Consider the following 25,847-nt stretch of genomic DNA (forward strand, 5'->3'; position numbering starts at 1 on the left):
GAAAATCAATTTTTAACATATGTTAAAATATGGCATACTTAAATCAGGGGCGAAAGTCTCCGATTTTGGGATCATCGTTTCTCTGTGTGTTTTTGGTCAAGTGTTTATTTACGAGATGTTCATTCGGTAAGAATTATATATAATATATTGCAATGATTATCCATCATCAACATTATTATCATCAGACATTTATTACATTTTTATAGCATAATTTTTTACATGCTCCCCCCAAAAATGGGGCATAACTATGTTATTAATAAACTTTTTTATATGTAAATTTAAACTGAATAATACGGAAGCCTGTTAGATAAAATATATAAAAGAAAAGTGTTTATAAGATAAACTCACTGTAAATATAACAGATAATATTAAATTACTTTTAAAAATGTACTTCGGTTTTTTGTTTGTTTGAGTTTTGTTCATTTTCAAACAATTTCCAAAAAACTTTCTTTGAAATTAAGTGGACCCGCTGTTTAGCTATTGAATCTTAACTGCCAGCCTCAGGAGCATTATATTGTTTTATATATGTACACAATTCTTTATATATATTGTTAATTCCTTTATATAGAAAGCTGCTTATTTTTATATGCTTGAGTTTATCTTAGATATATAATCATGTGTGTGTTTTTATATATACAGAGAGTTTTTCTTTATATATATATATCTTATGTGGCACTAACATGCTTCTGTAGAATAATATATATTGTTATACTTTCATGTTAAATACTGAAATCTGATTGGTCAAGACGCAGTTAATAATATTTACTATTACCCTCAGCGTTAGCAACGCACTTGGCAACGGGTAACATTAAAAAATGTTACATGCGCGAAAATTATGCGCGTACGGTTCGCTGTAGAATTCACGTTATTCCTATATAAAAGCAGTAAAATTTTCTTAAAAATTTTTAAAAAGACATTCAGTATAACAAAATAAATAGTGCCTGTTTGGGAGGATAACAGTTGAAATTGACACCCCTCGAAAACCATTGTCAACCTCCGCTTCGCGTCGTTAATTTCAACTGTTACCCTCCCAAACAGGCACTATTTATATAATATATTCTTTATATTGGGCCAATATTAAAAATACCTATGTTTCCCCTAACGCGACCGACCCAATGAATTCCCGCCGACTGATTTGATTTTTTTTTTACCACATTGAGTTTTTTTTTTGTTTTTTTTTTTAAAAACCTAATTTTACCCAAAGTCGTTTTAAGAGACCCACATCTTTTGCGATTTAAAGGTGGCACGGACAGTTTTTTAATACATTTCATTGTAGCCAGGGGGTGAGTGTCTTTGGAACTCTGTAACTAGAATTTACTCAGTTCCCATACAGCCCAAATACATTTAATTCTGTTTTTTTTTTTAGATTTTGACCCTCTCATACACATGTATTTTGCTCATTTTTCATGATCTTTCAGCTTTTTAGACCTCCCCCAGCCAATTCCCTGCAAAGGGTTGACCTTCCGTACCATGTGCATGTTGCATAATCACATGTCAGAAACTCACCGGTGTATAGTTTACAATGTCCCATCCATCTACTTTTTGTGTTATTAACCCCCCCCCCCCCCCCCCCCCCCGTCTGTAACTTGCAATTTCACTGTATAAAGTCAACACAACAGTCATAGCCGCAGGTTTCGCATTTTACTTCTGATTCTCATGTACCTTACATATGGGGCCTACATATCGCAAATCAATTTCAACAGGAGACATCCCTCTAACTAATGATAATCATTAAGAATCATTTCATGAATTTTAGCAACACTCATAACCCTTTAAGTACAGCAATTCTCAATTTTACAAAAATATCCGAAACTGTCCCTTGCTACCTTACCTTACAATCATATTGTTAGCTTTGTTCATCAACATAAGCGAAATACTCGCTTTATAATAGGTAACTTCGCCTCCGAAAGAGAAGTTGAAGTCGCCCTGTATTCTGAGTTCAAGATCGTGTAAATTTACCCCCAAAGACATTAAAATGATGATTATTTATTTCAAAAGACGTTTCCACAGCCTCAGTTAACCACTGTTGTGATTAATGATTTGCGATTGCCTTATCTTCTATGGGTTACAATTAACAAGGGTGATGCAACATATGTAGATATGCAACATATTACCCACTGTGCATTGAAAATTACAACTAATGTTTATTACTTTTAGTGTTGATATAACAATTATTGCGTTAAATTGGTAGCTTGTATTTAATTAATAATTTTGCCAAATTAATGCTAAAATAATCATAAAACCATCTGTCTACAGTTATCTTGAAAATTAAATGATCCTCTACACAACGGTTAACGTTGTAATCGGGTCAGATGGTTGGATTAAACCTCCAAAATACACAGAAGTACAGAGACTGATTTTATTTGTCATTTAGCAAACACAATTATAAAACATCTCATCTATAAAATGAACACATCAAATAAATTAAATTTAATAGATTGGATAAGATTTTAAAACTTTTAGGATTTGTTTGGTTTTTTTTTTTGTTTGGAAGAAATAAGTCTCTCAAAAATTAGGATGGTACATGTGATAAGAACGACTCTTTGTTGTGAAAATTTAAGTAGTTCTCTTAAAATCGTAAAAACTTAATCATAATTATCAAATGGAACGATCCCCTTATATTAAAATGCAGTAAACTTTATTTATTTGAACCCTTTACGATGTCTGTAATTTCTTAAAGTTGGGTAATTGATTAAAACGTGTTTACAATCCTCTGCAAGACTGACTGAACATTTTCTCCTTAAGACCATAAAAATACATTTAAAAAGATTAATGTGAGAAACTTACTCATAACTCTGGTGTTTAGAGATGTTCAATAAACAAGTTAAGTGGATGCGAAATAAATATCAAATATATTTTATCGAATAATCTAAATTTTTTAAAAATAATGTTGCGAAGTTAATATATAGAATAAGTGTTTTAAAGGCAAACATACATTAAAAGTGACCGTGGAAATTTGATCACTGTAAGTGGGATGTGCGGCCATCTTGTACACTTGAAGATAAGAATGTGAACATTTCATGAACTGGCTTGTTTCTGCCTGAACCTGGCCAAAAATGTTGTAAAAAGATATAAAAGCAATAAATATGAAGTCCCATTTGTCATTTTGTTTGAAAAGAATCCATACAAGAACAGGACAATACCTTCATAATCGCACAGAACAGCTGTCGTACTGCGCAGCTACATACTTATTTTGAAGATTTGAAAATCAGAACAAATATGACGGGGGTTTATTGGTGTCCTCTATACAACTATTTGTTGAAAAAAGGGTAATGCTTGCCGATTTGAGCTGTCTTAAATCGGCCTAAAAATCTACAAGATTTATATGTCTGTGTCTATGGAGGTACATTGAAAATATATTTTTATAAAAATATAAAACATACTTTTATTAATATAAAACAATCACTTTTTAAGACCCCTACCCCACTTCTGAAAAGAATTTACTTCAATTTATAATTATAGAATTGAAAAAAATGCCCATATTTAACAAACATGGGACATGAATAGAGATGTATATAAAAATTCAACACGGGTTCTTTTGAATTGACATTTATTTTTTCAATGAAAATATAACGTCAATGTGTCTCCACAGACAAAGGAGTTCCTAGTTTTTTTGTTCTAAAAATAGATCCGATGCCGACTGATAAAAATCAGGTACCCTATTTTGAGGCAAAGTTACAACATAAATGTGCAAGATTTGAACTTTTCTCAACAAATGGTTGTAGAGGGGACACCAATAAATCCCCTTCATATTTGTTTTCAGATTTTTGAATCTGTAGCTGAGCAGTTCGACGGTTTTAACTTTAGTTCAAAAAATATTTTATTCAAAAATATACAGCAGGCAAAATAGCCTATATTCGTTCTCTCCATCTAGGATTAGGCTGTTTTAAGTAATTAAAAGGCATTGTCCTGTTCTTGTATGCATAATTTGCATACAAAACAACATGTAGAATCTCATATTTAGTGCTTTTACATCTTTTGGCAATAGTTTGGTCAGTTTCGGGCAGAAATAAGCCAGTTCAAGAAATGTTTACATTCTTATCCTCAAATGTACAAGATGGCCGCACATCCCACTTAAAGTTTATTTTGACAACGAGTATAATGCATTTGTAATATAAAAAGGATTGTTTACCACATTCTTCCTTATAAGCAATGTAAATGTGGTTCAAAAACATCACCATTTGTGCAAGTTGTACTTGTACGTGTACATAAACATTGTACGTAACAAAGCTTGTGCTATTTACAACAAAGTGGCGATGAATGACAGACTGCATGAAATTTTCGTTAATATGGCTGAAGTAACAAAGAATCACAGGCACTGCGGTGGCTGATATGATGTTCTAGGCAACCCCTAAAGTGATTAAATCTCCCTAATTATATTACCGGTATCCTATTTATCATATTTGTAAACATCATTTCTTACCGACCGTATAGAGGATATAAAATTTTATTTCCAAAGGGGGGGGGGCTGTTAAATTAATTCTACATTACTTGACTTTTAAACAATTTTATTCAATTGTATTAAATACAAATGGTTCATAAATCCTAACCTGCATGGAAGATTTTTTTTTTTGGGGGGGGGGGGGGGTCCGAGGGATGTCTATGTTTTCAAGGGGGAGAGGGGGTCCGAGACCTATTTTCAATAATTTTACTAAGTAAATTAAAAAAAAAATGAATAGTCCAGGGTCGGGGGGGGGGGGGGGGGGTCCAGAACCCTTCCTCTGGATCCACACATGCCTAACATAAACTTCACACACATTTTCATCCATTTTAGGAGCTGAGGTGTTTTCAATAAGCCCTCCGTACGGAAGCTTGTGTGGAGAAACAAAAATGTTGATCAGTGGAACAGGATTCTCCCAAAACAAATTATCAGAGGGGAACCAAGTCCAACTGGTTTCCTTGGCTACTTCGTATGACTGTCCGGTCAGCAAAGATGGAACCATGGAGTCCATGATAATGTGTTACACAGTGTAAGTGTCTGTGTATGTCTGCACTGGAGAGGAAGTGTTGACTGATCAATATCTTGGGGAAAACTGCTTAACAGAAATCAAATTTGGTACACTGGAACCCCAGTAGTAGGTAAAATGGTTTTCAGGACTTTTGCTTGTTTTAGATGAGCTGTCCACTCAGCAGTTTAATCAAGTACCCTTTCCTTGAGAGATGCATGTGGATCATGGTACAAGGGTACCCCTGAAGGAGAAGATTTTAAAAATGATTTTCAGGTTCTGAGGTCAAAGGACTAAGAAAAACTCTGGATATAGAAAGATCTAGACAACTCATTATGTTGAGAACCTTTTGTTTGTCAGACATTATTTTGGCAAATGACATATTGTTCTTCGAGGTTACACAGTCAAAGGTCAAGGGTTGATCTATGGCACTATTGACATAGAAAGACAATGTCTGATCATTATGGATAAGAAAAGCTTTCAAAACTTTTCATTTTTATGATTTTTCTTTTTCAATGACAAAATTCATCTCAATTTCTTATTCATGTTCTATAAATGTGTAATATAAGATACATCTAGATATGTAAACATGCACAGACTGATCATAGTTAATATGTTTTACGATTTCAGTCCTGGCATGAAGGAGGGTGTGTACTATGTCAGAGTGATAGTGGACGGTGTGCCCATCCCTGATGAAAACATGTGTCAACCTGAGGGTCCCTACAGCGATAAATGTAGATTTGAGGTAATTATACATAACCATGATTAAACAATGCCATAACATCATTCCTTCGTGACTTTCTGGACATTTTAACAGTTTTATAGCAAAGTGCCAAAGACAAGTAATTTATATTGGTTATAAACAAATTTTGTTATATCTCAGTTCACAATAATTTTATTGATATTCACTCATCATTACCTGTTTAACATTGTATAAAACCTAGGATAAAAAAATCTATTCTAGAAATGAATTGGGTCCGCCGTCCTTAAAGGGAAAGGTATCCGTCGCTGAGGCTGAACAGTATATCGATATGAATTTTCACTTTAAAATCTTTCATTTTTCCAATTCCTTGAAACAGGTCAGCAAACTTTTCCCAAATTTCATTCACATCAGTTGACAAACGATTGATCACTGGTATATGATACCAAGATCTACGGCACTTTGGTATCCTAGGAGTGTACCACAATTTCCCTTGACTACATAGAATTTTCCAACAGCTATTTTGGACTTTATTTCAATGGTCGCAGTGAAATATCCCAATGTTGTTTTTACAACAACCATATGCAAAAATCCTTTTACTGCTCAGTTTAGGCTTTGTATGTAGTTCAGAAAATGTGACCTCATCCAAAATATTAACACTGGACCCCGTGTCAATCAACACGTGAAAGCGTTGTTCATTAAGCGTAACATTTGACTTTGGCTGTTTTGTTGTTGTATGGTTGTTTCTGACGCTGAATACGTATCCGTCATCTTCATCACAGTCCTGTATTTGTTTGACATGTTTTTTTCTTATTAAACTGGGGTTTTGATTTACAATGAGCAGCGAGTGATTTTCTCGTCCACAGTTACCACAGATTTGTTTGTATGCTGGACATTTTGTTTTGTGGGGTATTGGCCGCCACAGCTACAACATTAGAACTCTGTCTATGAGTACCTTTTGTTCTGGGTCTGAATTCCGCCTTGGTTTCTACTGATGAGTTCTTTGTTCTGATTCCTAATGGTGTATATTGTTTACACTAGAATTATTATTTTCAATTCCCAATGCCTGTTTTCCCCCCAGTTCTAATGTTCTTGCCGTTTCTAATAGCTTGTTGAGTGCCATCTCCTCGCTAAGCGCTTTTCTTCTTAATTTTAAAGATGTGCAGCTCTGGGTGATCTGAGACTAGATCTCACTATCATTGTCAGTAAATTCACATTTTGTGGCGAGTTGTATTAACGGGTATGATGTGTCCACCATTTCACCTTCCGATTGCTTTGTTTGTCGGAAAACTTTACCGTTCGTATTCCTTGTTTTCTTTTGGTTCAAAGTAGTTTTTCAACGTATCTTTGGCTTGGTCATAATTATCGGTCCAACAAATAAGTTTTCCAGTCTCTATACCCATTTCCGCCATTGGGTACCTATTGCTACCTCAGCATGGACAGTAAATTTAGGAAAAACTGGTAATCCAGATTTTCCTTGCAACTTGCGTATTATTCTAATTGTATACAATTAAATATACATCCTCGTCGCCATTGTAAAATTGCTTAGTATCGGACAGAAAGATAACACGTGTGGTGGGTTCTAATGCTACATTAAATCTGACTAAACTTTCACACATATTATTACTTTCCCGTGCATTCTAATATTCATAATGAACCCATGTATGTTGGTCTCAGCTCCATAACCATAAACATACAGCAAGCACTAATTGCTACCTGGCTGGTTCACTTATAAATAAGGATTAGGTAGTAATGGTTTCTAATGGACTTTATACTATGATTTAATTGTGATTAAGGACTCCCCATGTATGTATCACAGTGAATATCATTTTTGGAATATGACCATTTATATCAATCATCAACTGTAAACCTTACTAGGCGCAACTTTTTTTTCAACCAAGCATATATAGCGGAAACTATAATCTTAAGCAGGTAAAAGAGATATCAAATCACTCCTTTGACGCGAGAGAGAGAATAATATTAGTTTATTTACATCAAAATGCAATATTTCAGGTGCGAAAACAGAACACCCCCCTAATACAGAGTGTCTCGCCCACATCCTTTTCCCCTGGACCGGAGTCAGTAATAGCTTTAGGGGGGATGATATTCACAGACAGATATGGGACCAACGTAGCGGCAAGCTCTAATGGAAAGGAGGAGACAGTGAACCGAGTTTATGCTGGACCGCTGACGTGTGAACTCAGGAAGACTGACGATGAACTGTACGTGAGCTGAGCTCAAGTCTAACAGTCTTTCATTAAATTAACCTATCCCTAAAGGCTTTAGGGCCACTATATTTAAAGGGATGAGAAAATTAAAAAAATAAAACAAAATTAGAAAATTAATGACTCAATGTCTGGATATAAATTAAAGATGTGAACTTTTTTTGTAACTGCATGCATGTTTATATAAAAGAGAATCGTCTTTTTTTAAATAGATAAGTTTGTATTTCAGTTATGAACTTCAACTAGATTCTCCAAGTTCTAATATGGGTCAAATAAAGTGTAGATACCAGGGAACTTATATTGGTGAGTACCGGTACATGTACTCAAATTACTTGACATGTTTACAAGTTGAATAATTAGTCATGGACTCATTGACAATAAAAAATTGTTAATTAGTAAAAGACATTATTATCAATTCTTTTACTTTATTTACATTTTCTCTTTTTATTATGGTACATTGGTATTGAAATACGATTAAACCCAATGTAATTTCACCCAACATTCCTTATCATACCATATATTATTTTTTTACAGGTAACTCCAATGCAAGTTTTATAATTGGTGATGGGCCATATGGAAGGTGATATATTGGTTTATGTATCATTAATTGTTAAAAATTCTACTAGATAAGTGGTTTATTCTTGTATTCTAATCATTTTTATGCTCATGTTGTATATATAGACTACTGGTCCTTTTTTCATACATATAATTTACTCATTGTTAAATATTGTTTATCATTTATACAAGTGGGGTTCTATTTTTTCTGAATTGTCAACTTATTACAGATTTATGGGGACATTATTTTTTGGAAATGCTTATTAAATACTAACAATGAATCAAAATCAGATTTTATAGTTGCTGATGATGTAAATATGTGGATGAGGGATCCAGACATAGTACATGATCGATATAGTTGACCCAATTCATAATGAACTCTTATTATGATTCACTTCAGATGGATAAATGATATATAAAATATTTGATATGTGCCTCTATATTAATTTGGATTAAATATACGAAAAGTTCCCAAGTTTTTTATCAAAACAAATTGAATTGTATGAATTTAGATCTTGCCGCCAACTGGATACACTGTTGGTCAGTATCAACAAACAGATATATCAGTTCCAGACCTTCCCGGAGATAACAGGGGTGACCCCTTCCTCTGGGAGCACTGATGGGGGGACAGACCTAACTATTGCCGGAAATTATTTTACTGGAAAAAAGAAGAACATTAAAGTCTATATTGCAGGCAAGTCCAGCCTAATGTGATAAAATAATAAATAATGATCTATTTCAATACTGTTTTTCTTTCCTTAAATTGGGGTCATTCATAAGTAAAAATGATTGATAAATCAGACAGTTTAGAGAATTATTTTTTTCAAGGATCATACATTGCACAGCTATACTGGCTACCTGTCTCTTTATGTGCAGTAAAACACGGATAAAGTAAACTTGCTTAAACTGAATTCTCATTTAGAGTGCTATCAGATTCAAATTCCTTAGTCATAAACATATATTACTATCAAATTTAACAATCATATTACATTCATAACAAATCAGAGTTGCGTGTTAGTTGGTGTTTTGTTGTAAGCACGTTGTACTGTATTTTTAGTTTATTAGTTGTCCACTTTCTTTTCTAGGTGAGGAGTGTAAGGTAACATCAGTGACCAGTACAGAAATACAGTGTACCTCACCCCCTCAGCCAGCAGAGCTACCCACACACTTTTGTGGTATGTAAAATCTGCGTCCAGTGTTTTATCATTCATTAGGATCATTCAAATGATGGAAAATAGAACCATTTTAACAATTTAAGACATTGCAGGATGTAACTATATCTGTTTCTTGAATCAAAACAAGATTTAAATGAAGTGGGTTTCAAGTGAAAAGTGCATACTATGAGTGCGTAGTCATAGCTTAAAAGCTAGACAAATCTTGTTGTTTTCAAGGAGCCAATTAGCTGAGTGGCCAAAGACCTACGCCACATTGCTGTGTGACATGACTACCCAAAGTCCAAGCTCTTGTTAAAATGGTTCTAATTGTTTACCTATCCATAGACTTTAATGCTTGTGAAGGCTAAAACATATAATAATATAATTTCCAAAACAGGTAACAGGGGTCTGCTTTTGGAGGTCTGGACCAGTGGTACCAAACTCTATACAGAACTTGCAGACATTGAGACATTCACCAGTTCTGACATAGGCTACAGCGAACAAATAATCGGCCAATCTTCCTTCAGTCATCCAGAAACCAATTATGTCTCTCGAACTCGGGGCTCTTTCATAGCGCCTTACTCGGGGGAATATTTGTTTATGATTAAATCAGCAGATGCCTCTAGCCTGAGACTGAGTACGGACGGTGATCCAGCAAACAAGGTGAGGCTGAGGGAATAGAAGTGCATCGAAATGTTTGAGTTGAATTCCTTTTGGGTTAACTTTGTATGCAGAATTATTTAAAGAAGTTTTAAAACTGATCAAGGACGTTGGATCCTGCGATCAAAAGTCTTAAAGTTTTTTTGTAAAGTATTTTTAAAAAATCTATAAACATAGCTTAACCAAAATTCAAAACAAAATTGTGGGGTCTATATGCTTCATATGGCGCTACGGTGTATTTAATATGATCTTTCTGCACTGAAAGTACAGATTGCACATAAATTGCTTTTCCCTCTATATTTTATAATCGGAATGAACCATGGCATTAAATATAAATTAATACTATTTAAAATAAATAAAATAAAAATTATCATAAAGAAAAATATTACAATTTCTTCACCTGATTGATTTTTGACCTTTTTGCACTGATAAAACACTATTTTTATCCATTACCAATTCAATATGTAATGAAATTATTTAAAAGACTCAAATTTTTTCTTAAATTATAATAAACTTGTCAGAAAAATCTTAAAATTTCAGAAAATAAAACAAAATGTATGAGTCTTATGTAAAATTTGAGATATGGCATGAAATAAGCTGATATAAGGCAAATATTGGGATTCATTTTTCCTTGACTTTTATGAAATATAAGTTAAATTTGCCAATACATGTCGATAGAAATATTAAAAAATTGTAAAATTGTGTTTTTCGGAACAAAATGAAGATATCCTAATGCACAAACTATCTGGAAATTTTGTATGCACTGAAAATAAGGAAACTAAAGTGACGGTACTCTAAAACAACAAAGTTGTGAAAAATGTTCATTTTCTTCTTTAAAACCTTCCGCCACAAAATATAGTCCAATACTAATCTTGGTAAATATGTAATTTTCCCTTTACTATTTAATTTAAGATAGTTTAATTGGCATAATAAAATTTATGAGTAGAATCAATATATGGTGCATAATTTCTAGAATAGAGGTGACCAAAAATGACTACCCCAAAACAGAGGAACGAACCTCTTTAAGTTGACCCCGAAGAATTTGTTGATATTCTGTGTATTTAAGAGCGTCATTATCATCTTGTTCTCTAATTGTTCAACATACTATAAACAGGTCTAGGCAACCTCCGTTTTTGAAGAAAAGATTTTTATCCTACAAAATTTAAAAATAGATGCTTTCGCCCCCTAGACCTGGTGGGTCTTTTCATATGTAGGGCAATTAACTCTGCTTTTACAAAGAGAGTTAACTATGATATAAAATATAAATATTAGACAATTGAAAAATCAACTTATTTAACGGTCATTAATTATATTTATTGATAATATTTCACAAAATTTCTAATTTTGACGATGTCTTTTTGTGTGAAGGGATTATTTTTACATAAAACTAATTAACATATTTTTAATTAGAATAAGAGCTACAAAGTTCCTAAGGTGTGCAAACATTAATTTTACTTTCTACATGAGTGTACAATATAGCAGATCAAGATATCCATTAAGTGTCTCTTAAACGTGTATGAATTCAATTATGTTTGAATTAGGAATAAACATCACCATTTTGTGATTTTTATTAAATGAAACAGTTGTAAATAGTCTCTGTAATTTGTAAAACTGAACACAGGAAGAACACACTTTCAAAAGATATTGTGAAATTACCATACATAGAATTTCAAATCGCCACAAACAATCATTTAATTTAGTTTATTTCCTTAACGTTAATTTCCATACGGTCTGGTGCTTGCATTTTTTCATTAAAGATATGCTCGAAGCCTTTGAAAAATACCCATGCTATCCTCCAGAAATGGAGGATAATTTCACCGACAATGCTAAGCAACTTTCCATATATGGTAAAAATTGGCAGCTATCTTAAAATTGAGCTACATGTATCCTCCAAAAAACGGGGGTTGCCTAGACCTGATAAATTGATACCCAAAGTATATATAATTAAATAGTGTGGCTCTTTTTCTTAATTAACCAAACTATGCATTATTTTCATCATTAAAATATAGCTATCAGATATCCAGATTTTATAGCATTTAGAATGCCTTCAAAGGGGCTACAAATGTTAATACATGAAGTTAAACTTCGATATTTCGAAAACTAATATCTCGAATACAATGGATATGTTAAAATGATTTGTAAGTCCCATCCACTTATTTTTTTTAAGTGTTTTACCCTCGATATCTCGCAACTCGAATATCTTAAAGTTTTTGAAAAGTCCCATATAGTTTAAGATAGTAAAGTTTGACTGTATATATATTTGTAATCTAAGACTGTAGTTTTGCAAATATAATTCAATTTAAAAATTCAATTATTACTTTATTTTTAGCTAAGATACATCATAATGCAAATTAAAACTGTAAATACTTTTCAATGATAAAAAAAATAATACAAAGTTTATCAGAAAGACAATACATATGCTTTTGTTTTGCAGGTAGAAATTGCAAAGTGTGAGAGCACCTGTCCAGAATATGGGTCATCTCCCTCTCAGACCTCGGTCAGAGTAGTACTGGCTGAGAGTCAGAAGTAAGTCTTTTAATATTATCAGTCAAAGTGCATGAATGCGATCAGTTATGTGTACCATAGTCTTTTGTTGCCCGCAATGTGAGCCATGTTTAGAATGACTGTTCCAGGAATCATGTTCAGATAGAGCCTGATCAAGTCTTACCCTTTCTGACCCTCTATCTTAACTTGTCCAGAATATCAAAAAAAAATTACTTATAAAACTATCTACTAAAATCATCTCTTCTATCCTTTATCAGATATTACATGGAGGTATTGCACTCGTATGGATCTAGTGGTAGTCCACTGGTTCAGGTGGCAGCCCGCTACTTTGATACAGAATTGACCAATCAGAGCACAGGAATTGTCAATATGGAACATCAGCTAGTGAAGGTTAATATTAAAATTTTAAAAAAAGAGTAAATAGCTTTTTAAACAATTTGACATAAAGTTCACATAGTTTTATAATTATGTACACCAGACAGAAAAAATATGATGGTCACTCTTATATTCATAAGCGTAAATGTTATGCTACGCAGATAGGGCTAATTATTGTATAGTTTGATTATTGTGATCCCAAGAATCATGGGGTGAAAATTTTGTGATTTGGGAAAAAAATTTGGTGCATGGGGTCGTTTGTGTAGTAACCAAAAATGATGATAGACGACAATTTAAAGGTTGAAATAAAATATATGTACAATGCAACAGAAATATATCCCCAAATGCTGTAATTTTCTCATATGTTTTGTTTTTCTTTAAAGGTGACGTCCACTGTTGTCAGAGAGGTACAGAAGGTAAAGATTGAGGTAGTGCCAATAGTTGGAAGTCAACGTAATGAATATCAGATCATAGAGGTCACAGAACTAAGTGGTGGAACGTCTGATGCCACATACAGACTTGGCCTCTATGGTGTCTACACAGGTAAGATCTAGGTCACAATTTTATGAAATAGAAATGACTTTTAAAAGGGAGTATTTTTTTTCTCCTTATTTCAAAAGTCTCCTGGTACAGCATGATGGATTTTTTAGAAAAAGAAATATTTGCTGGGTTTTTTCACTTATTAATAAATGTTTGTAGATTCTACTCTAGGGAGGTATTATAGGCTACTAGCAACACCGCCTCACCTTGTCCAGTCCTGAACTAGCTTAATTTCCAATTGGTACCACTTAACTGTACCCTTTTTTCTCTATCTCTGTCAGAACACTCCTCCAGTAGGTGTTCTTTGGCCTTTCTTTGAGTTTTTCAGGTTTACCCTCCAAGCAATGGAATATTGTGGTTTTGTTACATTGGGCCAATCTGTCTATTAACTTAATTTTTCATGTTTCTGACTTCTCTAGAACTACTGAACCAAATTAAATTTAGCTATAAGTAAGGGCTGGTAAGAGGAAAATGCCTTGTTGAAATTTAGGTTATTTTGATATCATAGGGAGAAGTCATGTGTTTATATATGGATCTTTGGTGAAATTGTTTTGCCTTAATGCTTCTGCTTCTAAGGTGACTGCTTGTTTACAAAGTGCTTTTTGTGTGTCCATGCAATTTGCTGCTTTCCTGTGCTTCTGTTTTGCTGAATATGTTTTAGATTTCCTTAGAAGTCTTACTCTTTCTAATCTGACCATAAGTGTGTCCATGGAGAGGAGATCTATTCCTAGTGTTTTCCTTTTTACCCCCATTTTCATTCATTATACTTCGGCCTTGCTTTACCAATAATTCTTGTAAATTGGCGTCGGGTTGTTGCATCTAATTTGGAATTGAAATCTCCCATCAAAATGGTCACATTATTTTTACTGCATTTGCCGATTGTTTATATGCTCACGTCTTGCATAAAAACCCTCGTTCTTCTTCATTTGTTTGAACTTTGCACTGAGTGATGTTAATATGTATGTGTTAAAGAGTATGTTGATCTTGCAATTCTGCGTTTCATTTGCAATGGTTTGTGCTTTTCCTGTGAAGTACATGGACGACACGTAATTCCAAGTTATTGATTTGGGATGAAGAAAATTTGGTCTTGCAGTTCCTTGTTAGCTTAAATGCCAACAAATCTCCATCCTCCTTCACCACAAAAGATCTTTCTTTCTCTCTCCTGATTTTTTGCTTGTGTTGTCTTAGTATAAGGTTTGTTTGAGATTGTTAAAAAACAATGACCATACATACAGTTGAATTTTACAATGTGAACCCTCGTGGTAGAAATAAAACAAATGTAGGTATATATAAGCTAGATACATGAAGGACATTTTAGGAAACGATTTATATTTTTACATGTGCGTTTGTTGTTTCTTTCTCTAAGAGCCCTTCACCTCTACGTCTACAAGCACAGATTTTAGGCGTGCTTTTGAGAACCTCCCCTGGTACATTAATGGTTTGGACACTGTCGGTGTACAGATAACCCATTCGACCTCTGCTGAGGTCAAGGTCACCATAGAAATCCAATTCTTCACAGGCAGAGGTAATTATATTTCTTTATTTACTGAAATCTGTGTTTAAAACTGTTAGTAATGCTATGCATAAAAGTGATTTCTTGCGGAATCGAATTTCTGTAATAATATTGCTTAGATTTTGCAGTTCTTAGAAATCAAGATATGCAATAATGAGGTCATCCCCACAAAGCTTCTATAATTGTTATATGCCCTTACATTCATGTGTTTCAAAATGTTAGGCTTGATAGTCATCTGCCTTTAAAAAAGTTGATATCAAAATCTCAGGCTTTGGCTTCTGAAATACTCAGAACTTTTTTTAGGGGTAAGTGTGACGGTCGCATCAACAGTCTTGTAAAAATTGCAAAAATGTGAAGAAGTGACATAGTGAAAACAAAAATACTTTTAGTGCTTTGATTATCAAGGTTTTTGCAGTTGTGTTGATTACTAGTATTTAATATTGAAATTTTAGAATGTATTCATGTTTTAAAAAAAACCGGTACCGGTATTCTTATTGTAGTAACTACTTGTTATATATACATGTATTGTTGTTCTTTTTAAGGAGATATTCCTACCCTAGAGTTTTTGCAAGCGGATGGCTCTCAGGGGGAAAAGTTAGAGATTCAAATCAGAGAGATGGTCAAGGGTATCCCATCACCATACACATTTGCAATGCAAATGGAAGGAATCATTTCTCCATTGATTACCCCCTCAGATGATGTAAACGCTGTAAGTGTTGGACACCATAATTTGACTGCACTTGTTCATTGCATTTGAAAATATATCTTTGTCTTTGTATTTTATCTAATGGCATATGTATTTGTACTGTAGATTCCAAATTGAGAAAGAAAAATAATATTTGTCTCATTTTGCAAGAAGCCTAGAGATCTTGTAGAAACTGAAAATTTTACCTTTATTATGACTTCTTCGAAGAAGGGAGGGCATATTGTTTTGCTGCTGTCCGTCTGTCTGTCTATCGGTCGGTATGTCGGTCGGTCATTCCACCAATGGTTTCTGTTCATTTTCTTCGCAGAGGTTACACGTATTCAGATGAAACTTTTTATACAGATTTATTTTGATAATATCCATGTCAGCTTTGATCGAGCATTTAAGACAGAGTTATGCCCATTGGCCTCAGTTAAATTCTACTTATTTACAGTTTTCGTTCATTTTCTTTGCGGAGGTTGCACATATTGAAATGAGTTTAAGTATAATTGATATATCATAATAATATCTAGAACAAGTTTGATTTTGGGTAGGATCGAGCAATTTTAGACAGGGTAATGCTCATTGGACCTAGAAAAAATCCACTTATTTGCAGTTTCCGTTCATTTTATTTGCGGAGGTTATACATATTTAAATGAAATTAAATATACAGATTTATCATAAGAATGTGTAAGTCAAGTTCAAATTTATTTACACTCGATCAATCTTTGACAGAGTTATGCCCCTTTTATTTAGAAAAATCACAATTATTTGCAGTTTCCGTTCATTTTCTTCGTGGATGTTTCCAAGGGAAGGGGGCATAAGTGTTTTACAAACATCTCTTGTTATGTGAGTTAGCATGCATAATTAATGCTTTAATGAGCATGGCAATTGTTGTTGAATTGTATTCTTAAGAAAATGTACTCATAGTCGTGTTTTAGGCAAAGTGGAAATTTCGCAAATCGGCCTACATGTATGGATCCACTACAGGCTTTAATCATATGAACATAAGCCCCATTTTTTTTACTGCACTTAACCAAATTTTAAAAAGATACTGTTCAAAATCAATAAGATGTCACAATCTATTTAATTATATGTCACTCACCACGACCTGCAAGGAACGTGATCTTGATGTATCAGGATATTAAATCAATTATAAAAAATCCCCCCCCCCCAAAAAAAATCATTAATAATAAAAAATACAGCCTTGATACACAGAATTCTAGTGGATACCATCCAAAATTTAATCCGTAATCTCTAGAGGTAATATATCAAGTTTTATTAGGTTACCTGAGTCACCCAGGTGACCTATTGCCATTGATCTTCGCCCAGCACTGCGTTGTCCTTTGAGCGTTAACACTTATTTAACAAATTTAACTTTTCTTGAAAACTGCAAGGTATATTGTTACCATTCATAGTTTGAAGCATCTCTATGATAAGAGGAATCTAAATTGTGAACTTTATGGCATTACCATCCCCAGGCCTCATGGGCGGGACAAAATATGCCAAAACAGCCAAACTTTCAAAAACCCTCTTCTCTACTCTCACACATTTGAGAAAAAATCTAAATGCATGGTTATAATGTTCATGAAGCCCTCAAACAAAACTGTGAAATTCCATCATAGCCCCTGGCTCAGGGATTTAGGTCCTAGAGTGCGTCCAATATGGTCATATACTGAAAATGTATAAAATCTTAGCAAATCTTCTTCTCTACACCCATGAATATATCTGCGAAAAACTAAATTCATGGTAATAAAGTCCATGAAGCCCGCTACAAAAATTGTAAAATTCATGCATGACCTAGAGTGAGTGCATCATGGTCATAAAGTGAAAATATATTAAATCTTCTCTACTCCCATATATATGTATATATTTACAAAAACTAAATCCATTGCTCTGAGGCCCTGTACCTTAAAATTAATTGAAAAATTCATGACCCCTGGGTCATGGATTAATGCCCTAGGGCTTTAGCCAATAAGGCCATATATTGAAATGTATCAAATTTTAAAAAATCTTTTTCTATTCCCATTTTATTTTAGAAAAACTAAATGCAGGGCTTTGAATCACTCTACCTAAATTGTAAAATTTAGGCCAAAAAAAATATTCCTGTTTCCTGTCACCTGACCAAAAAATTAGGGTAGGTAGGTAGTAAAAAAATTATTTTTTAAAAATTGGTCATTTTTGAAAACTTGGAGCAAGTGTGTAATAATGAGAAAGAAGTATATTTACAGTGTACGGTATGTTAATGATGACTTCAAATTTCCAAAGGTCTTTGTATTATTGATGTATGTAATGAATAGAAAACAACAGGCAAAGATTTTTTTAAAAATTATAAATAAAAACTAATATTATTTGCAAAATTTAATTTACATGTGTATGAATGTATTATCCTTTTCTGGATAAATATTTCTGTTTTGTATTTTAATGTCAATATTAATTAAATCAGTCTCTATACATCCGTATATTCGGGGTATTAGTCCAACCTTTTGACCCACTTACTACCGTACGTTATGTAGAAGATCTGTTTAATTCTCAAGACAATGAAGAAAACAGTTTTATGATTATTTTAACATTTTAACAAGTTATTAACTAATAATAGGTTATTAACTAACTGATGTATCATGATTTAAAGTAATAAACATCTTTTTGTAATTTCCAATGCACAGTATGTTGTTGCATCACCCGTATTTATAACCCCTGAAGATAAGATAGTCGGAAGTTAATAACCACAAGATTAATTTATGCTATAAAAATGTCTGTAGATTATTTTGTTATTATTCATTTGCCATTGAGGTTAATTTACACGATTGTGAACTCAGAAGACTGGGCACCTTCACTTCTCTTTCTGAGGAAATTCTGGCGAAGTTACCAATCACCACACAATTATCATAAAAAAAACTTTTAGGGTCGGAGGGTAGAAGATAGGGTCGGTCGGGCGACAGGAAACAAGAATAATTTTTTTTGGGCTTTATGGCCCTGGGTTCATATTCATATTTTAAATATTTTATTCTATACTTTTACTCTTATTGGATATTAACTGAATGCACTCTTATTATGTTCTTGATGTCTTTTTTTATATAGTGCAACTCACTGCCCATGGGGCAGGGGTTGAGGCATTGGTCATACGTCATTTGTAAACAATTTTACATTTTAACTTGTGAAGACTTCACGGTAAATTGTCACTTGGCTGACATGTTCTATAACAACTTCATTGTACAATATTTACATCCAACAAGTATTATTCCTTCTATTTTTACGGAAACTTCTAGTTAATTCATAGCTCTATAGAAACAGCCAGACTGAAATCTACACGCCCCGTTTATCGATTGGTCGAAATCTACAGCGGCTGAAACTGACAAGAAAATGACAGGACAGATATTGACAAGCCCTGTTTATCGATTGGTCCAAACCTACAACGAGCTAGGAAAGATCACGGACTGCACGAAATAATCATGACGATGTCGGAATCAAAGTCTCACAGGAGGCGATTTGGCTGTTTCTTTTAGCTAACGTACTTACGTACATTAACAGTAATTTAGTAAATTTTACTTACTTTTCATAATCAATTAGTTAAAAGAAAGATGTTAATATAAACAATAAAATCATTGGAGAAAAAAATAACATAACCCGCTAACGCGGGTTATGTATTTTTTCTGCAATGTCGCTACCTTCATATCCCGAATGAATCACCAAAGAAGAAAACATTTTATTGTTTAATTATGGCATCCCAGAAAGAATACACTCAGACCAAGGAGCCATCTTTGAAAGCAGAGTGATTCAAGAACTTTGTAAAATCATGGGTATGAAAAAATCCAGAACTACCAGCTACCATGCTATGGAAAATGGAATGTGTGAACGCTTTAATCGGACGCTGTTAAACAAGTTAGGTTCACTAGATTTTAGCAAGAAGACCAATTGGAAAGCATAAGCCAAACCATTTGTACATGCATATAACTGCACTCGACATTAAGCACAGAACAAACTCCGTATCTTCTGATGTTCGGATATAACCCAAGATTACCAGTCGATGCAGCATTTGGTCTTCGAGTGAACGAAAAAGAACCATCTACTCAATACATCAAGGATCTACGAGAACAAATAATCCAAGCTTAAAAACTAGCAACAGCTGCAGCAGAGAAAGCAGAAAGAGTGTTACAAATCAGAGGAGGTACAGTGAAAATTGGAGACAGAGTTTTAGTGAAAATCGTTGCATTCGAAGGACAGCTTAAACTGGCAGATAGTTGGGAACAAGATCCTTATATAGTTATTGGACAACCTAATGAGAACAAACCTGTTTTTGTGGTCAAGAAGGAAAATGGAGAAGGTCGTATAAGAACATTACACCGCCACCTTCTATTACACATAGATATACTAAAGGACACACCTACACCACAACTCCAAAAACCTATTCCTGTCAAAAGAAAATCGACAATACTGAAAAAGGAGCCTACAATTAATCCTACTGAACCTTCCAAAACTGATGATTTTCTTGAACATTCCTCAGAAGATGAATCAGAATGGAGGTCCGCTGTGATCAGTCAAGAAGAACAAAGTGACAATAATTCAAATATTATTGGTGAATCAGAATAAAGAAGTAAACTAAATACATCTCAACTTTATATTCACAACGGACTAAAGACCGACCCAAATACCCAGGGTTACAATATTAAATGTGTTCTATTTTAGGAAATATAATATCCTGTGCAATGTAAGCTTGCATGCATTTTACATTAAACTCAATATTATGCTAACCCAACCATTAAAGGCCTGTAGGTCTCTTTTTACCAAAAGCTTTAAAAAAATCAAATGATTAATGGAAGGGTAAACAGTCAGAGGAGTTTTGGATTAGGGTTTAGACTGCAACATGAATCTAAACATGCAAAAAATGACACCCTCTGAGAGGTCAGCCTAAGGGCTGTGGTACTCAAATGACCATCAAGGCCTGTAGTTCTCATTTATCTCCCCCACAGTTAATACGCAAGATAGATGAGATGTTTACCACAAGATGTCCAAAGTTCCTTGGACAGACAGGATTTTTCCATCAAAGCTTTGAGACAAATGAAGGAAATAGTGGGGGTGAATGGATGAACGACCGCGAGGCTTTCTGTGGACGCGGTCTCGTCAAAAATCCAACGTATTTGTACTTGGATAATGGTGGATTCAATCTCCAAGGAACAGTGAATACTGTAGGTATTTACATGCATCAGTTAAGACTATATTTCTTGGAGCAGAAGAGAGAATTCAAGTTGTAATTGAAATCCACAAACTTTTAGCATACTTTGTTAAATGGGCATTTAAATAAAAATAAGCTAACTCTCTAGGCACAATTTCTCAAAGGATCACATTTAAAAATAAAAAAGTTACTGCAACCAGATAAAGTTAATCGGTAATCAATTATCATTGCTATACTTTTGTAAATTTTGTTTGATATACATGTACAAGTAATTAACATATGCAGCCAAGCAGCTTTTGACATGTATAATGTAAATTGATTTAAATTTTCCCATTACTGATTATCAATGCTTGTTAATACTATGTATGGTAACTGATTTTCATAAAGTCTTGTTCTTTAATTTTGTAATTTGATCATAAGAAACTCCATAATCTGCTTCTTGATTGAAATAAAAACAAATTGAAATGGTTATGAATTACCAATATAATTATGTTGATTGTAAAGAATATTTACTACTCAAGTGTGATTTCAACATTGTAGATTTGTTTTGGTTACCATGGAGCCATACAGGACACTCTGACCTTCAAATACACTTACATGGATGAAACAATGACCTTGATTGAAAATAATTATAAATCCTTCACTATCAGCATAGGCGAGGAATCAGATGAGTAAGTTCGGCTAAATGGCATCAATTTTTTTAATTACATTGCAAGAGTGTCTATAGTTAGAAAAAATTATGCAGTGCTAAACTTTATATTTTTGATACTTTATAATTTGATAGTAGAATGTAAAGTATAAACTATAATTTGTATTTTAAGCTGGTTATAAGGTCAATTATTGAATTGAATTTGAAACTAGGACAATTATGTGGTTTTGTTAAAAAAAACTACACATAAGGGCCGATCGATCAAACATGGTTGTCAAAAATGGAGAATGACCATTAATCCTCTTAAGTTATAGATTTTTTTCAGTTTCATTTTATTGATGTACATCAAATTATTTTTTTTAGGTGGAAATACACTTGCTTTGACATACTGTCAGCTTTGAGTAGCTTTACAAGTAATGGGCAGAGCTTCAAAATACAGTACATCGAATTAAGTAGAGCAGGGGATGTATTTGTAGATGAAGTATACATCGGCCAGGGGCCAAGCACACTGGATCAGGGTAAGAAGACTACTGTGTACCCAGGTTTCTTTGGGCTATAATCTATATTTGTGGCAAATTATTTTATTTCTTAATAAATTGAACATGCAGAAAATATGTTGGTTTACGAGTCCTTTAAAAAATTCTAGAATCACAAAAATAACCCACACGCATGAAAAACAGTATAGATAGATAAACTTTACTTTGCAAAATACCAAAACCTGAATGTACAGCATTTCAGCTATAATTTTAAAAACAAATTGTAAGCCTACATGCATATGTTTATATATCTATCAGGATATGTTTTCCTGAAAATTAAGTAAATATTAAATATGTTTTTCCTAAATCAAGGCATCACCAGTGCTTCAAAAAGATTAATTACAACCTTTGAAAGCCTTGCTTTTAAAGCTGCTGTCTGTGTGTGTAATGTATGATCAGCACCCCCACACCAACCCCACCCCCCACCCCCCGCAAAAAAGGGGGGAAAAGGGGGAAAAAAGAAATTTTGCTGAAAGAGGGATGATGTCGTTTTTCAGAGAATGTCAATTTATTGCGAATGAAGCCAGTGATGCCCAATGGACATCGGATACACTACACCCAGGGAGCAGACACCACCGTTCCACCAGTATACAGTGTGGATATCACTTTCTTCCCTCTGGAGTGTGGCCATGACTTTCCATTGTTAAGTGTTGTCCCTGAACAGGTTTTTGATATACATGTATAGACGTCTCTCTTACATCCACTTTTACACATACATGTATATTAACACTTTCTGGTTGTTTTTTATTTTATAAACTTTAATATCGATATGCTAACAAATTATTACAAACATTTTTCATTGGTTATTCTTTTTCGCCCTATGAAAAGACTAATGCCCTGAAAGTAGAAGTGGAGCGACTGAGTGCAGCCTCACCCCCCGTCACAGGGACTTTCACCTTGACCTTTGAAGGACAAGAGTCTGTGGGTAAGTTAATTTGTGAGGGGGATAAAATCTTCTCTACCTCTTTCTGTGTGTGTTAATTGTCATAACTTGTACAAACTTGGATATACCGAAATCTCGGATACAGCAAAAAAAAAAGAATTAAAGTCTTCGGCAGAATTCTTAACAAATCTTTGCACTATTTTATGGTTATATCGAATTCAGATATAACAATTTACCGGATATAGCAAATTGATTTGTAGTTCCGTAAAAGTGGAAAATAACGAAATTTAAGACTTTTATAGCAATTTGTTTATTAGTATGAAAAGTTATCACTGTCATTTGACATAATAATTTGAATGAATTTATTTACACATAATTCTTAAATTCACAATCCGATTATTATAGGTTTCAAAAGAATGTATATCCATCCGAAGCCTTAACTAGCAAATAATGTAGTCTGATTGAAGAAATCTTGTATGTAGCGAATTCGTTATACATATTCTTCCGAATTTGTTTTACGGTTATAATGAATTACGGATATAAAGAAGTAAATCCTTTGGGCTTTAGGACTTTACAAGTTTTACTATAATACTTGTTTTATTGTGATCCTGTGAATTAATGAAACCGCATTTAATGTTGAAAATCTGTAATTTAGTTTGTATATAAAAATGAGAGTTTTGTTAATGTTTTGAATCAAATGAAAAGAAGTTTTAAATTGTTATTTTCCCTCTCTATTGTGATTTTTCCCTCTCTATTGTGATTTTTGACACAGACCCTGATATCATCGGTATTTAAATTTTGTTTAAAAGTGAAGTGAATGGTAGAGGATTAAGCCTAATCTATTTTGCTATATGTCCTGTTCTGTAAAGCAATTATCTTCCAGTAAATATTGAGTGAATATTGTTAAGATTGCCTTGTCTTATGTTGTTTAGCAATAGTTCCAAGTGAAAACAATAAAATTGCTTTGTCTTGTTCTGTTAGCAATTATTTAGTAAATATTAATTAGATTGCTATGTCTTTTTCTGTTAGCAATATCTCGCAGTGTGGCGGGGGAGGAGCTGAAGGAGATCCTGATGACGAGTGTACCCAACATGGGAGAAGTCTACACCTACAGACACGGCGACTGTGCGAACTTTGACCTCAGTATAGCATTCTTGTCCAGACCAGGTGACCTTGAAACAATTCAGGTATTAGTTGTTGATAGGAAAGGATTGATTGCGGACTGAATCATTCATAATTTAGCTATAGACAGGAGAGAGAGAGAGAGAGAGAGAGAGAGAGAGAGACAGAGAGAGAGAGAGAGAGAGAGAGAGAGAGAGAGAGAGATACTGATGATAAAGTATTCTAATGTAGTATTGTTTCTCTCAGTTTTCCAGCCAGCTGTCTGGGAATGAAGTTTCGATGACAGTAGAAACTGTGGCTGACGGCAGCTTGACCTTAGATCCAATTCAGGGGGACATGTTGTGTAGCTACAGTAGCTCCCCTCAGGTGACTGTCTTTGTGAATGACATACCTGCTCGCTGTAGCGCATCCTCTCTCTCCACTGGCTGCTCTTTTAACTGGATACCCACAAGTACCCCAATCATCAATAGCTGCTCTACCAGTAAGTTTCTGTATTATGCATTCATCATCTTTTCTTTCCTTGAAACTTCTTTCTTCTCACCCGTATATTTCAGTGCTAAAGGGATATGAACCACCTAATTAAAATACTTTAAAAGTGCTTGAAATCTACAAAAAAGTTGTTTTCACTAACTTTGTTTACATTTATGATTTGCAGAATAGGTAAAGAAGTTACTTATGAAAGATGGAAATAAAATATTTTCTGATTTGGTCTGATATACACAAATGGGTATTGATGAGTTTAATCTTAGTGTAATTGATGTTAAATTATATTATTAAAAAATAAAATTAAAAAAGTCATTTGAAAAAGAAATAATCATTTGCCTTCTTCAAATTTAGCTGGATCTGACATTGTCATAACAGGAAGTGGACTTTCAGCGAATGTAGAAGACATCACAGTGAAAATTAAGAGTGCAGATTGTACTGTAATTGCTGCCTCTGAAACAGAAATAACCTGCACTCCCTCACCACAAACACCACCAGGGAATCGTAAGATATACGTCTATATAGCAGGCAAAGGAAAAGCGTCCTTGGCAGATGGAGCGTCCTGTAGATACTTTTCAGTTTCGAAAAAGATCAAAGTTTAGATTTTAAAAAAGTGACGTGGTGTAGCACCTTATAATTGTTTTTCTATGGAAAATTTACTTTAACAAGGTTCCATCATATCATATCTTATTAAATGAGTAAATTTGGAAAAAGTCAAATGTAATAAAATAATCGTTTTTATGAGTGCAATAATTGTTTTTTTTTGTTTTGTAATGAGTGTAGCGTGTAACCCTATTAATTATAAAATACGAAAGCGGATAGGAACCCTCATTTATCTTTCTGGGGACTACATATGCAGTAGTTTAAATTCAATATATAGAGATACTGATTATGAAAATAAATCGATTGCTTGTCGTAGAATCAAGTAGGAATAAGTATGCGCTAGCTCTAATCTACAGGCTCGTTTCATTCAGCACGGTTCTTGTGGTTTCGGCTCTTTCAGCGCGGCTCCGGCTTCGTGGCGCCTGCTCTTTGTGGCTCCTCCTATTCGTAGCTCCGCTTCTTATAGCTGCAGATCTGTAGCTCCCGGTCTGAAAAAAAATCGGATGGACGACCTGGGAGCTACAGTGCCACCCATAGTAA

The 25,847-nt window shown here is 33.8% G+C and overlaps 1 protein-coding gene across 1 annotated transcript; it reads left to right on the top strand.

Moving 5' to 3' along the window:
• On the top strand, window positions 1-25,470 carry LOC128156147 (fibrocystin-L-like). The gene is made up of 22 exons (XM_052818178.1): window positions 1-126; window positions 4,775-4,970; window positions 5,577-5,691; window positions 7,660-7,868; window positions 8,101-8,174; window positions 8,406-8,451; window positions 8,939-9,120; window positions 9,512-9,601; window positions 9,978-10,243; window positions 12,675-12,766; window positions 13,003-13,135; window positions 13,504-13,663; window positions 15,027-15,185; window positions 15,716-15,882; window positions 20,829-21,044; window positions 21,572-21,702; window positions 22,044-22,198; window positions 22,714-22,880; window positions 23,045-23,141; window positions 24,129-24,286; window positions 24,468-24,702; window positions 25,059-25,470. Exons 1-22 carry the CDS (start codon window positions 30-32, stop codon window positions 25,304-25,306), a joined length of 3,393 nt encoding a protein of 1,130 aa, XP_052674138.1. The 5' UTR covers window positions 1-29; the 3' UTR covers window positions 25,307-25,470.
• The last annotated feature ends 377 nt before the right edge of the window (window positions 25,471-25,847 follow it).

Source organism: Crassostrea angulata, chromosome 7 (assembly GCF_025612915.1).
Source record: "Crassostrea angulata isolate pt1a10 chromosome 7, ASM2561291v2, whole genome shotgun sequence".
NCBI lineage: Eukaryota > Metazoa > Mollusca > Bivalvia > Ostreida > Ostreidae > Magallana > Magallana angulata.